Source organism: Bactrocera dorsalis, chromosome 2 (genome assembly GCF_023373825.1).
Source record: "Bactrocera dorsalis isolate Fly_Bdor chromosome 2, ASM2337382v1, whole genome shotgun sequence".
Lineage (NCBI taxonomy): Eukaryota > Metazoa > Arthropoda > Insecta > Diptera > Tephritidae > Bactrocera > Bactrocera dorsalis.
Genome location: NC_064304.1, coordinates 81000330 through 81015798, shown reverse-complemented (window position 1 = coordinate 81015798; position 15469 = coordinate 81000330). Strand labels below are relative to the sequence as shown.

Sequence of the window (15469 nt, the reverse complement as noted above, 5' to 3'; positions counted from 1 at the left end):
AGTAGTGTCAAATGTGCCACACGTTTACTGTTTTTATGTATTATGTACATATGTACTTACATACATAAAGCAAAGCTACTTCACAAAGATGGTATAGACTCGTGTTTATACTACATTCTGCATTGGCAGAGAAATAATGTTGTTTACTGTGTCGGTGTAGTTGGATGTAGTTGATGCATTTTAAAATTCTCAGACTTGTTTGAGCAACTCCAAAATATACAAAGGCTTCGTGACATTTTCATACCAAATTTGGGTTGTCTTTAGAAAGCCGAAGAAAAATGAAGAAATGTATATAGATTATATATACAGATAAATATTTATGGACTTAAACAATTGCGTATTAAGTTAATTTAGGAGATAAGCATTGTAAAGTAAAACTTTCGGTTATAGTTTTAAAACATTATTAAAACGAATATATTAATTTTTATTTAAAAAAATCTATAGAACGAGTTGCGGAAAATGCGTGGTTAAATATGCTGCCATGAATTGCCTCGTTCTCCGAAGTAGTTTATAAGCATTGTAAAAAAATGGACGACCGATTCAAATTATGTCAAAAAGAGGTGCCATTAATTGGTTAGTCACATTTTAACACACCTGATTTTTTATGGTGTTTTTCGAAAAGCAAAGCATCGATGATTATTGTCAGAACATTGGGGAACTCAATCAAAAATTTGTTCCGAAATTTTCGCTACATTGCCCGGATTTATCGAAAAAGTAATGGAAATGCAATAAAAACCAATTTTTAAGAGAAATAGATAATCCAAATGATAAAAAGCCACAGTAAATAAATATACTGTATATATATGTACATATATATACATATATACTTCAACTTTAGTTTTATTACATTTATCGATACTTATAAAATATTTAATTTATATTTGCAGGCTTTATGTTATCCCATTTATGCAGACATGAGGATTAACCAGAGTCACACAACAACGTCAAAGATCCCGCAAATCGAAACAATGTAAATACTAAAGTTAATCATGGGCCGATAATTAAAATAACTCTTCTCAAAAATAAAAGATCGATTTACAACGAAAAAATAAATCAGTTGTTTCAAGTACATCGGTTTTAACTTTGTTCTAAGAAATTTTAAAACAAAATTAACTGCGAAGCAAAGTTCCAGCGCTAAACTTCCAAAATCGACACAAATTCACAAGCACAAGGCTTGACTTATTAAACAACCTGAAACGCACCTGCTCATCAACTCCAATCGAATTCGAAAGACGCCCAAATTCATTCCAAATTACATAAATACAGTTAAAACAAATAAAAACAAAAGCAAATCGATTTATTTCGACAATGAAGCAACGCAAAAGCGGAAATACGAAGAACCTGATGTGAACTAACGGTGCAATACGTAGGCTAATGATTGTAAATTAACATTTTAAATTTAATATTAACGATAGGAAAGATTAAATTTCGGTTTGTCTATATATACTTAATAGCTGTGTGAGTAAAATAAGTTATTGAACGCAAATATAGTAATTGTATAGGGACCGAACTCGATTAGATTAATTCCAAACTAATTAGTTCGATAAAAGCCATAAGCAGCAAAAGAAATCAAAAGTAAAGTGTGCAAAAAGTTGAAAAGTCTCTTAAATGATATAGTTTTGTAGTACAATTAGTAATTGTATTAAAAGTGATTGAACCGGCGAGTATTGAAAATTTATAAAAATTCTGGTCTACAAAATGTCATTGGCCGATATGGGTACAGCGAGTCGAGATGGCGGCATAAGCGGCGGTGGTGTTGGTGTTAGCGGTGTGGATGGTATGGGAGTGCCGGGTGGACGCATGACTCACTCGTTGAGCACACCATCTGGAGTCGATGGCACACCATCCACACCAAGACATCGCGGTGGCAAGAAGTTAACCGTTCGCATACAAATGCTAGATGATTCAGTGACCATGTTCCAAGTTCAGGTAAGGCAGTGCCCAAATACATATATAATTTAAATTTATTTATAGTATTGAAAAGTCCAAGTTTTGAATTTGAATCTTATTAAGATTTCATAGGAATAATACTATATACTTTATCTTGTGATGTAAAATTGGCGCGACCAAAGGTCGAATGTCATGTGTATGCAGTGCTACTATAATATGACCTTTTTGTGTAATAAACGCTACAATGGAGCTTATTTGTAATATGCTTAAGCTAGTTTTTTTTTATTTGTTAGAAAATCGAACTTACATGTGTGAAGATTGTAGTCTAATATACAAAAACACCAAAAAATCTAATAGTTGTTGAATTCAATTCGAGCGATTACGTGAATACTTCATTAAGCTTGCTATTCTAACCCAACTCGATTGTGTTTGTTTTATGCCCGTTAGTTGTTCGATTCACACTAAGATTTGTTGAAACGAAACTAGATTTTTAATCTTATTCTGAGTTATTAGGTTATATGGCTTTTGCGCCTTGAAAATTTGATCAGCTAAAGTCAAGCCCTATGATACCCTTGAAGTGGCATTTCAAGCCTGCTTGAGTGATTTATTTCAATTCAAAAACGAAACTTCCAGAGTACGAAGAGCTCATTAGACCTCTTACAATTTATCTCGGCCCTTGAGACTGCGAAAGTGTTGCTAGATGACCAGCGCTTGGCAAGCTCACATCAAACCCAATTATCTAGAAGTAAATTTAAAATTAGAAGACAATATAGTTCAAATTTGTTTCCAATCTGTCGGACCATGGATCCATATTGTGTTACGGCAAAATCCCGAACCTCTAGCTCAACATGTTTACTTTTCACATTATCTAACTTAATTGTTAGATATGTGTCTGTATATGCAATAAGGCGGTTTAATTTACCACACATAATTAAGCCAAAATAATCATATACTAGATGGATACTCTTACAAGAAAAATGCACTCGTGTTGATTTTCTTTAAATTATGCCTAACCGGCTTACATCCTGTCGGAGTGTATGTTCTTTTGGTTTGCCATTTTGTTTGCTAGCTGTTGTCATATTCACCTTTACATTCTGTGCACTGGTACAAAATGAGCAAAACCGAGCTGTGTGCCAATACTATGCATTCTACAATCAATTACAAGCGACACAGCGACACATAACGGTCATAGACCCCAACAAACCATTTCGCATCCAAGTACTTTCCTATTATTTTGTTTGTTCGCTTCTTTGCCCGCAACTTTGGTTACTAAAATGGAACCATGTACAATACATGCATATATACATATGTAAGTACTTACTATACTATTATCTATGTATCATAAGTATGTATGCACATATATACCTTACATATGTAGTTCTATAAAAGTAAATATTGGCGCTTATAATGACAAAAAGGGCAAAAGCCCAGTGCCGCCATTTTTCAATCTTAATGAATTTTTAAATAGAACAGAGTAGTTTAACGATCTGCCTCCTAACTTAAATGTTGTTGAAGTAGAGTAGCACACATCCCAACCACATAACCAAAAATAATAATAGTAGTAATAATAATACTTACCCAAATAGACAGCACCGGAATATTAGTGGTCGGTCGCCAAGCGCCCAGCAACCTACGAGGTAGTTGCCTAACGGCTTGTCCAAAACATTTGTTGGAAAATCATTGGATAAGTGCCAGAAACTATTTTAGAGTAAAGTGTGGTACCGAAGTTGCTCACATTCGCAATTCCATTTGTAGCGTTTGAGATTTACTACTTTGCATCCTTACAAGGTATGTCTGTAAACTTAAATGCTGCATAAATATGTACATACATATACCGAGTATACATATGTACGTTAAGGGTGTGGTTACTGACATCACCTAATCTACTCAGCATTTCTCTCTTTATTGGAAAATAGGTATATTTAAATTTCGTTTGCAATTACTTAACTAAAACCAAGAATTTATTGATTTTAGTTTGTTAAAGCAAAAATATCAGAGAGCATAACCGTTTAGTTTGGTATTTTGAGTTTCTTAATTTTTTCTTGATTGATTTCTGAGTTTCAAAAACCAGAAAATTTGATGATTTTATGTAGAACGAACTCAGGCGAGTAAGATGGATAAGCGAAATTATTTAGCAATCGTCTCTTTTCTGAATATTTTTGCAAAGAACTTGGAGCCATTTAGTATAAATTTGATCGCAACTCCCTGGAACCTTGTTCCAGATTTTGATCCACTGCACTCTTGCTTACATGTTTTTTTATTTACATTGTGATAAAAAGATATCCGAAAATTGTAAATAAAACGAAAAATATTTGATTATTAATCAATATTTATGTTGTCGCGATTTTTGTTCTTTTCGAAAAAAATCATACGGAGCCAAATCTGGTGAATACAGTGGTGATCAATTGTATTCATTGCATTTTTGGCTTTAAATTCGGATACAATCGAAGCTCGATGCGATGGTGCGTTATCATCGCATAATGTTGTCACACAAATATCCCTCCGGAAAAAATTCATGATGCTGGTGCATCACCTGGATTTTTGTGTGATTTTGACGTGTTATTTTTTTGGTTTCGAGCCGGTTTTTTTTCCTTCATTCCGATGACTGTTTACTTGTTTGCTTGTCAAACTCATAAACCCATGTATCTTCGGTTGTTATAATGCTCTCCATGAATGTGGGATCGGAATTAGCATGATCACGCATGTTCAAAGAGACCTGTTTGCGGTATTATTTTTGAAAACAAATCAGCTTTATCGAGACAAGTCGAGTAACAACACGTTTCAAACCCAAACTATCCATCAAAATCATTTGAAAGCCACTTTTGCTATTTTTCTAACAATTGCCTGACGATTTTCAAGCAGCATATCCTTTACTTTTTTAATATTTTTATCAGTTGAAGAGATAGAAGGCCGTCCAGAACGAGGCATGTCTTCAACGATTTCTCGACTATATTTTATATTTGGCATAGTAATTAGGGACAGTTCTACCGACTTAGAAAAATAATTTTTTTTTTTTTAATATCATTTACTCGGGATTTTAATTACAATTTCCGGGTGCTTTTCTCTCCCAATTTATTCGGTGTTCTTACTGAAAAATCTACAAATACATATACATACATATACATGCTTGGGTGGAATTTTTTGTTCTCTGACTAGCATTACATATGACATAACTAAAATTAAGAGATATTTTAAAGCATATAAATAGAACTTGTCGAAAAGAATGACAAATTTCATAAATAAGTATGTAACTCACACACTGAAGCACATATTTGGCATACAGGTTGCTAGAATAACAAAAATCATTAGTACAGATAAAATCAGATAGTCTCGGCATTAACCTAAAACAAATGCAAAAGAATAGATATGAAAACGCGGAGTATGATATATTTTTTATGAGCAACATGACGTAAATTTCAGCATCGGCCAAAGAACTACTGTAATGTTAAGTTAAGGTTAACAGTTCAGTCTAGTACTGCTAAGAACTGCTATGTAAGATTAAAAAATTGTCTAGTAAATGTTGCCTCTTGGCAGATAGGAGTTGCCAGATCAACAATTTTTTCCTCCAAATATCTTACAATATCAGTGTTAGAGTGTCCGTAATTATTATTATTACGCATCATCATCATCATCACGTTGACACTACCGCCGGGGGTCAGTCTTGCTCGTGCCGATAAGCCTTCCCTAGTCGTCTTTGCATTGCGCTCGATACCTTCTCCAAGAGAGTCCTGATATTCCTGGTGCATACCCGTAAATCATAGTCCTTGTTATTATAATTTACGGAGGTTGTCCTTAAAAATGTAGGACTTTATCTGAGTCTTTTTCGGTGGTTTCGTTAGAATTTGCAATATTTGGTTATATTGACGTCACATTCCTAGTTATATACGTAACTCCCAGTGATGCAACAAAAAATATATTTACACCAAGCAGTGATGCACTCATGCATAAAAGATATACATTCTTAAAGTTTTTGTGCTGAATAGATATTCAAAGATATACACACGTTTTCACCTATCTGTACCTGTTGTATGGCCGAAGTAAGGCATGTGGAGGAGAAGAGTGTAAGCAGAGATTTTGTGTTTACATTGAAGCAATTAAAATTTTGTACACCATGCCTCTCTGTTGCGTTTATCACTTTGTTCTAGCGTTTTATTTTAGTTTATGTCTAAGTTTCTTTCTTTGTCGATGCTCAGTTGCGAGAGTTTGCGGAGCTTATTCATGCAAAACTTTTTACCTTGTAACATCTTTTAAATGCTGGCTGATGGGCCAAGTTAAATGGGCGCGCATAGAAAGAAGGACAACCTTCCCTACGTGGGAGGATATTTCACCTCAGGCTGTTCGTCACCAGCGAAGAAGTGAGTAGACAGGCTTAAGACCGACCAGCATGTGCAAAAGCGCTATTTGTCTTTTGGTACATGTTAAAAGTGAGTGAAGACTCTTTGGCAAATGCGAAATGACTTCTATGCCTGACGAAAGACGTTTAAGGAAACGTGTTGCCTTGAATGGGTTCTTAATTCAATTTGGAAACCAATTGTGATATTATTACTTATTTATAAACACTCAACGTTAGATCTACATGAGCCACTCAAAGGTTTACTTTTGTAAAATGTTCTGAAAGCACATACAATAACTGTATTTTTAATGCCACACAATGGCTGATTCGCTCATTGACTTATTCGCGCTAAAGACAATACCAAATGTCATCGTGGGCCACTGTTCCGGTGCGCTCTTCGTGCATCTTCTCGCGCCACAATTTATATTCCTTAATTTGTCTGCAATGTCGTTGTCGGAGGCATTGTTGAGGCAGCCTTTCAAATGGAATTAATTGTCATACAAATACAATTTGAGCTGCTTTCCAGAATCACAAAGTAATGCGCAGTGACAGTCGAGGCCTATGTAGTATAATAAACGCGCTCTTTTTAGACTTGACACAAAGCCTTATGTTGAGTGCCACTTGCTGCACTGCAGCTGACATGCTGCGCCACTTACGTGCTCTATAGACAAACAAATTCACAATGGAAAAAGTTGACTATCCTATTTAAAGTTTGACAACGCGATTATATTTATTATCGATTAATAAATATGCCATATCATTACAGCATGTTGGATACTTATATATTCTGCAGACATTAAAGATTTCTCAAATACCTTTCATTTTACACCAATTGTATTGTATTTACTTAATAATTTGTTCAAATGTTTAAAACAGGTGGTATCCCTTCTCAATAGTATTTGCCAATTGAGAAATTGTAAATAAATAATTTCACAGAACGAAAAAAGTGCGAAGAGAATCGACCAATTGAGAAGTAAAGTCTTCTCTCGCTATACAAGTCACTTACTTGTAAGTCACTCATTATTCCCGTCCTGCTATATGGTGCAGAGGCATGGACGATGACAACATCTGATGATGAGTCGGCGTTACGAGTTTTCGAGTTTTCTGCGAAAGATTTATGGTCTTTTGCAGAGGAAGAGGAAGACCTCCACACCGATCCAAAGATCAGGTGGAGAAGGACCTGGCTTAGTTTGACATTTCCAATTGGCGCCATGTTGCGAAAAGAAGAAACGACTGGCGCGCTGTTGTTAACTCGGCTATAATCGCGGAAGCGATGTCTACGCCTGAAAAGAAGAAGAAGAATGTGTTAAGAAAAATATTCTATATATGTATTAAAAAAAAATTACGAAGAATTTCAACATTAATATTCTATATAATATAATGGTTTACATTGGGACAAAAAAGCACTCGGAAATTGTAATTACATTCCCCGGGTAAATGACATTTCAAAAAATTGTATTTTGTATTTACGAGGGCGATCTGTCAAACTGGTGATTTACAGCAACTGCTTAAGTCGGATGGATAAAAATATCCAACAAAAAATGTGTCTTAAAATTTATATTCCTATCTAAATATCGTGTGTGGAATGTTAGAAAAGGATTTAAATTAAAGTACTAGGGCAATTATATAGTACGTTCAATAAATTTTGCTATCTTTCATATTGACCGAAATATACGGCCTAAAGCCAACCGGAAGTGTGTTAATCTTATATTGGCGATATGAACTGGGGTAAACCGAGTTTAGTTTTGGTTGGAGTTGAACAATTTAATTAAAGGTACTATTTTTGCAAAGAATTAGATGGAATTCATGTGTTATATTGGGTAGTCGTAGTCGTGCTTGTATTCCGATTTGGCTCATTAGTACTGTAACATAATAATGTCTGTATAATGTTACTCGCAGAACTTGAAATCGGTTGAGCAGGTCTTCAGATATGGATTTTTACCTAAATGTGATGCGGTGCAACGCCCATCGTCATATTTTGATCGCGGTGTCTATAAAGTCTTCTCTTATCATCTCCGGTGTTAAATTGTATGCCTCTGACCCATTTATTTATACAATTGTCGCACTTTTAATATTATTTAACAAAAAATGGGGTTTAGGTTGGTTATCTTCCGATCTCACCCACCAGTCGGTAGGGGTGCCAAAAGTAAAATCCGAGCGAATTCGGTTATTATAACTTCAGAGCAAGTTAGGGGAGGATAGGTACATTAAACCTATTAGAGGCAAGGGACACCGCCTTTTTTCCAAATTTCGTACAATTGCCACGCCCACAAAACGCGATTAAATGAAAACCCATAAAGGCCCATAACTAAGCACTAAATTAAGATATGAAGCTCTAATTTGGCACATCACATATCTTGAGACCCAACCGATCGATATATTGGTGTGAAAATGGGCGTAATCGGACTACAGCCACGCCTACTTCCCATATAATACTATCCTATAGTTGCGTGATCGATCTCGACTTACATTGGGCTACTGTCTCCTTGACATCAGTTCACAAATTTTTTGCGGGGGCCATTCCATTACCTTGTCATTCGTTTCCTCAAGCCACCTTTTAGCAACTTTACTTGTGTGGTTGGGATCGTTGTCCTGCTGGAACGTCCAAACAAGCGGAATTTCTTCACTGGTATACGGCAGCATGGTTTTCTGGAGTATTTCGATATATGAATCATCAGTCATACTTTCCTTGATCCAATAAATGGGTCCTACACCTTGTCAAGAAAAGCATGCCCAAACCATGATACTTGCACCACTATGTTTTACCGTTTTTGTTGTATATTTCGGCTGGTATTTGGCATTGGGCGGACTTCTTACATATTGACGTGATCTTTTTCCGCCATACTTAACAATCGCCGATTCGTCCGACCATAAAATGTTCCACCATTTTGTCGAAGACCAATTAAAATTTCCTTTAGAATCAAAGTCTTTGTTCAACATGTGTTTTAAGCAATAACGGCCCTTTTTATGGATCGGGGCCCCCAAGTCATGATCACACAAATGCCGGCATATAATTTAAATACTTCTAGGTACACTAAAGGCGCCTTTTACCTTTGTAGCAGCCGCAAATGGAATCTGCCTTGGGTATCTGACAATGGAGTGGACTTCTCTTACTGCCATTTCTGGCTTGCTGCCACGTTTTTTATTACTTGATTGGTACCTGATAGCATTACGTACCATTGTGGGTGAACACCTAAGAATATTTTGGACTGCGACATTAGTTTTGCCCTCAGAAAGCAATTTTTTATCAGAGCGCGTTCCTCAGGCGTACAATTCTTATTTTTCGACATCTCTGAATGAATAAAAGTAAAATTTTAACATTAATACCGAAAACTTCAATTAAATAAATTAATTTCACCGTTATTTTTAAATTTTCACAAAAAATTTTAGAAAATTTTAATTTTTCAAACACTTCTTTCACGCACTACTAAGATTTTGACTGACCGAAAACGCGTTGCAAATAAAAAGTCCCGCAATTGCAACAAAAACAACAAGCCAAGCGAAACAAGTTGTTGCATGTTTTCATATCAACATCTGAAGCTTTTTTTTTGAAATGCATCCCAACAAAAAAGGTGTAATAAAAAAGTATGATTACATGTATTAAATGAATGCCTAGCACTACTAAGAATTTGACCGCAACTGTGTAGCTGAAATTCAGACAGAATTCTTTCCTGATAGTAATATGACTGTGTGTTAAAAAGGGGTTGAATCGGGTCAATACTTCTCTTAGCCCCAATATACCCAATATAACGGTTTTCGAATTTCCGGGTGACGATATACCGCATATATCAGCCAATATATGAGTTATCTTATAACAGTGCATATTTGTGCTTAGAATGAATAAAATCGGGTGGAATCTCAGCCTAAAGTTATTTTATTTTCCGGTTGCCTGCCTTTGATTAACACGTTGAGGCTTTGATTCAGAACTACATATTTCATAAAATAATGCTCTTTTGTGCATTTGCAACAAGAACAACTAAAAACAAGAAAAAACGTTAGCTGCACCGAAGCTAATATACCCTTCACAGGTGTATTTCTTTAAGTAAATATGCGTACAGTTTGTATACAAGCTATATGCTATAGGGAGCCGATCTGAACAATTTCTTCGGAGATTACATTTTTGCCTTAGAAAATAACCTGAGCTAACTTTTGTGAAAATACATTGTCAAATGTGAAAGTTCTCCATAAAGGAACTTGATTCCGATAGTTCAGTTTGTTCAGTTCGGTTCCGACAAATGAGCAGCTTCTTGAAGAGAAAACGGGGTTTGCAAAATTTCAAAACGATATCTTAAAAACTGAGGGACTAGTTCGTATATATATAGACAGACGGACAGACAGACAGACAGAAATGGTTGAATTGACTCAACTCAACATACTAATCATTTGTATATATACTTTATAGAGTCTCCGACGCTTCCTTCTAGGTGTTACAAACTTCGTGAAAAACTTAATATATCCTGTTCAGGGTATAAAAAGCAATGTAGCTCGCGTTGCGAGTTGCGCTTTGCGTCTTGCTCCGCTCTCCGCGCACACTCTTAGCTATTTACCGTTCTAGGAGCCTCCAGATGAAACTGACTACCAAAAGCAGCGCTCTCCTCAACGTGTTAAACAAACTAAGATCACGCAATTTTGCAGAACTGTTCTCTAATGTATACTAACAATGGTGAAAATAAAGAAAGTCGATAACTATATCATGAAACTACATATAAAAAATCGATGGCTCAAAACCGGTTTCAGACCCATATTATCTTAGGCAAATTTGTCGAGAATGATCCGTAGAACATTTCTCGCATATGCGATTTTATAGAAAAAGAAATCGACCCACTCTAATTTACATACACAGTTTTTAATATTTAAATAAGAAAGTAAAAAATTCGAGTTTCAGGTTTCAAAGCATGCATTAGTTAATAAATTGTTTTAGATTAACTACCTTGTTCAAAACTGAGAAGTGCACTTTGAATTCGCCAACTGATGTTTAATGCAAGTAAATGGCGATGCGAGCGCATTCTAAGCCCTTTCGAGCTTCTAGCGTAGCAGTACATGCCGATATGTATGTGGGTGTGTGTATAAACAATAGTCTACTGCTGGCAGTTGGGAAGCAAGCCAAATGCAATATAATACATTCAGTAACTTTGCCATGCTTTTCCTAGCCCTGTCGAGTGTTGAAAATGTCAACAAAGAAACACGGTAAATATACGATTTGTTATCATGAAAAATGCTGGTAGGAGTACTGCATGTATAGCAAGGAGTGTAAATAAAGACAAGCTTACGGATATAGGAATGTACAAATGTATGTATGTACCTTGTTCTGAGCTTTAAATATTTAATTTAATAGCAACACCTATAGCCGTTAAAACATTTCCGAATCCTGCAAAATAAACTCTCAATACTCAGGTGTACAATGAGAGATGAAATACTCTCTTGCTGCCGAAAGGTCGCCTACATAGTTTTGGAGTTTAAATAAATTTGTATGGCAAGACGTGAGTTTATTTTTGAAAAAAAAAAATAAAACTTTTTAGGTACAATAGTTGGCATCTAAGTTATTTAGAAATTCTTTCACGCTCGCTATCGATCGATGAAACGAAACTGAGAGCTTTAAGAAAATGTAAAGTTGTAAATTCGTTATATATGTAAATACAATTAAAAATGTTTAGATACTTACATTTCAGTTTGAGGAGGGGTATTCCTAATATACTTTTCACAAAATTAGATAACAACATATTCAAAAAAAAAAAACAAATAAATTAATTAAATAAATGTTTTATTCGTAGAATCAATCTATAAATGAAAAAAGCATTTTGTATGTTCCAATATTTCCATGCGTTCCGATTTTATTCGATCCGCTATTGTTCGAAAGCAGAGCAGTTTTTTAAAAGAGCAATCGAAATAGTTTATATTATATTATATTTATATTATACATATTCTATACCAAACTCAGGCAAAATATTTGTTTTTCTACAGCGTCTTTCGACATACTGATTTAGTGATTAAGGCTTGAATCTCATTTTGAACCAACCTTTTTATACCCTGAACAACACTCAGAGAAAAACGTCGGAGACGCTATAGAATACATTTATAAATGACAAGTTAAGTCAATGTGTTCATGTTCGTCTCTCTCTATTTGGCTTGAAATCTTATAACGATTATTGCCTAAAGCAAATTACCCCAAAGTTTTAAAATTGATATATTTGATTTTTGTAAAACAGCAATTACTTCAAAAATTTATAATTTAAAAAAGTCAGTCATAAGCGTGACAAAAGAAATTTTGGTGAGCGTTTTTCTTTTGGATCATGCTTAATAAAATGGTTTGCTACGTCAGTTTCCTCTTAAAAAAAACGTATTTTTTTATATTTTCAATCATAACACATCACCATTTTACTTCATTAATTTTTTTCTGAAGTAGAGTTTTTCCCAATCTCTCAATTACATTAGTTAACAGTTTCTTGCCAATTGTGGATTTCCAAATGACGTAGGATTTTTTGTGTTGTGGTCTAGGGATGTAGGGGATAAACTACTACCATTTACAAAAATGACAAAAATAGCGGTACGCTATGGATAATTTTTGAACTCGAAATTCGTAATCAGGACACCTCATATACCCCACCGACTGTGCTAAGACAACAGTCGCAAATTTTTCCTTCAGATTTGTTGAGTAGTGTTATTTTTGATTATGATCTCGAACTCACATAAGGGATCACTACGGAAGATCGCGATAGCGGTAAGTAGGACGTCAAGGTAACAATTTCTGTTGTTTTTGTTCTGTTTGAGGGTATTTTATAATATCGTCATATTTTTGCTGCAAAAATATTACTCAGAACTTTGTTGACCGTTAAATTGAATGTTTTCAATTTATGCTTTTGAACATGCTTTAATTTACTTGAGTAAATATGCAAGTTGTATTTATAGCTACACAAGTGAAGTCTCGTATGCATGTGCATTTAAAAACGTACATATATACGTATATCCATAAACATATCTACAATATCGATTTCTCCCCAACCAATTCATTGCAGTGTTTATGGTACACAACAAAATCGACGTGAATGAAATATTAATTTGCATCCATGCACTTTGCTGCCCGAGAGAGCGATTCCGTCAAGTGCCACTCAGGTGCGTTTGCTTTTTGCTGCAATTTTCATTTGTCATTTAGTACAAATCAAGTGTTCAATGAAATCAACGTCCTGCACATTTCTTTTTAGTACACTTTCAAAACTACGCACGCAAATTTCTAATTTTAGAAAGTTAATTTTGTTCTCGCGACTCCCTATCGCTCAACGTGCCTACTAGTATGTACCTAAAGCGGCGGAGTTGCTTGGCCGGTTGTCTTTGCTGTTGTTGTCGTAAGGCCACGCGTGTCTTGTGGTTGAAGTTTGACTAACTGAAAGGTAAAGAGTTGGTTCTATACTCCCATACGAATATGTAAATATAAAAATATACTTACGTGTGTTGTTGTATGTACGAGTACAGTAGGGTGGATAAATTTTTCCCAAATACAACCGCTGACTTTTTATTTAGAGAAGATTAATTGCTGAAAAATAAGTTTTGATATTTATTGATGGAATGTTTTCGTTCTTATCTCAGTTCTAAGATCGATATGTTTAAGAAGTTATGTGCTTTGTATGTATTTACCTCAACGTTGGACGATGATTCTGAGAACTCTTGTTAATATACTTAAGGCCTGCTGCAAAAATACGTACGTATTAGCTTAAACCAATTTGGCGCATTTTTAAAGAAAATATTAAAATTTTTTTTGTCGAAAAATTGGGCCCGATTAAAAAAAAAGTTTTGAAAAAAAGAGTGTAAAGTTTTACGCGCTGAAATTGACTGCCCCGAACGCTTCCACAAGCAAACAGCGCTTTTTGCATTCATGGCAAGTTTTCATTCCTTCGTTATTTAATACAAAAAAACTCCTTTTCCGCTGAAGCTTCCCAAAGTTGGTGGGTTTGAAACACATGGATTAAATATTAAATCATTATGAATACTTTAAATGAAGAGTTGGGTACTTCAATGGAAATTTCAATTGCAACATATAACCCGTAAATGACGCACATTTGGGTCAAAAATATTTTCAGAAAGAAATTACTTCTCCCTAATGTACATATTTGTTATTGGCAAGACAGAACATGCGTTCGACTTCTTCCTAAGAAGCCATTCACTGAAAATATGAATTTGAATAATTGCCGACGTAACGATCGTTACTTAGTACGCGCAGTGATCGTAAAAGTTGAACACTTAATTTTATGCCATAAATTAATGCGTATTTCTGTATTTAGCTTAATCCATTTGTTTTATTAGATTTTATTCGTAGTTCGTGGGCACGCATGTGTAAGTCGTGGCCAACATTTAACGAGGCACCACTCTAGCAAGCAATAAGTTTAGAATCAATTTAAGCTCCTCCCATTATCTTTCCTTTAAATTTTTGCCTTATCTGCACCAGACTAAAAAATTTATTGTTCGTGCCCCACAATCCTATATTTAAATGTTCTACAATAATTAAAAGTGGTACATTTAAAAATGCAGTAAAGAATCGTTTATTCAATTGATTTGAGATGCAGTTACATTTAACTCTCCATTGGCATTTTGATTAATGCTAGCTTCTTTTATTAGTGGGTTAACAATCAACCGATAATCTTTACAAAACCGCTTTTGATGTTCACTTGTAAAGTTCATCAGTGAATTATAAAATTTCAATGATGTAGTTATTATTTGTAGAGTCCACAAAAAAATGGGAGTGAATACATAACAAAACGATTTTTTCAATTTTCAATAAGAGAAATGTTTTTTATGTTAAAATTTTTGCCATTGTACATAATATTAAAATTCTTAAGTTATTCTTCCAAATCTTTGTCGTCCCCGTCAAAGTCGGAGAGTATTGCTTCGCAGAAATTTACGCAACGCTGTTTGTCGAAAAATTGAGTGATTTTTGAATCAATTGTGCTTTCACTTTTCTTAAGCTCAAATGATTTTTCAAAATAAATTTCACTGATCCTTCCCATATTCCAATGAGGCCAGCAAGATTTTTGACTGTTAATCGTCGATTCTTATGCACCAATACTTTTATCTCATTGACGTGTTTATCATCAGTTGATGCTGATCCTGAACGTGGAATATTTGAATAATAACACTTTCTCGCGACAAACAATTATCACCGAAGGCCTTTTTCCGACATTCTGATCGTATCGGCACGAGAAATTTAATTCCGCAAACAAAATTTAATGGAACAACAAAGAATGTTGAATAATTTCA

General features: G+C 34.7%; 1 protein-coding gene across 5 annotated transcripts in view; it reads left to right on the top strand.

The window, feature by feature from the left end:
* Positions 1 to 15469, top strand: part of LOC105226649 (FERM, ARHGEF and pleckstrin domain-containing protein 1) — a 65723-nt gene that overhangs the window by 22709 nt on the left and 27545 nt on the right. For all 5 annotated transcript variants that reach the window (XM_019990415.3, XM_029550336.2, XM_029550337.2 and 2 more), the window contains exon 2: positions 888 to 1929. In XM_019990415.3, coding sequence (XP_019845974.1) covers positions 1699 to 1929 — 231 coding nt within the window. In that variant the 5' untranslated portion in view covers positions 888 to 1698. The remainder of the gene's footprint in view (positions 1 to 887; positions 1930 to 15469) is intronic.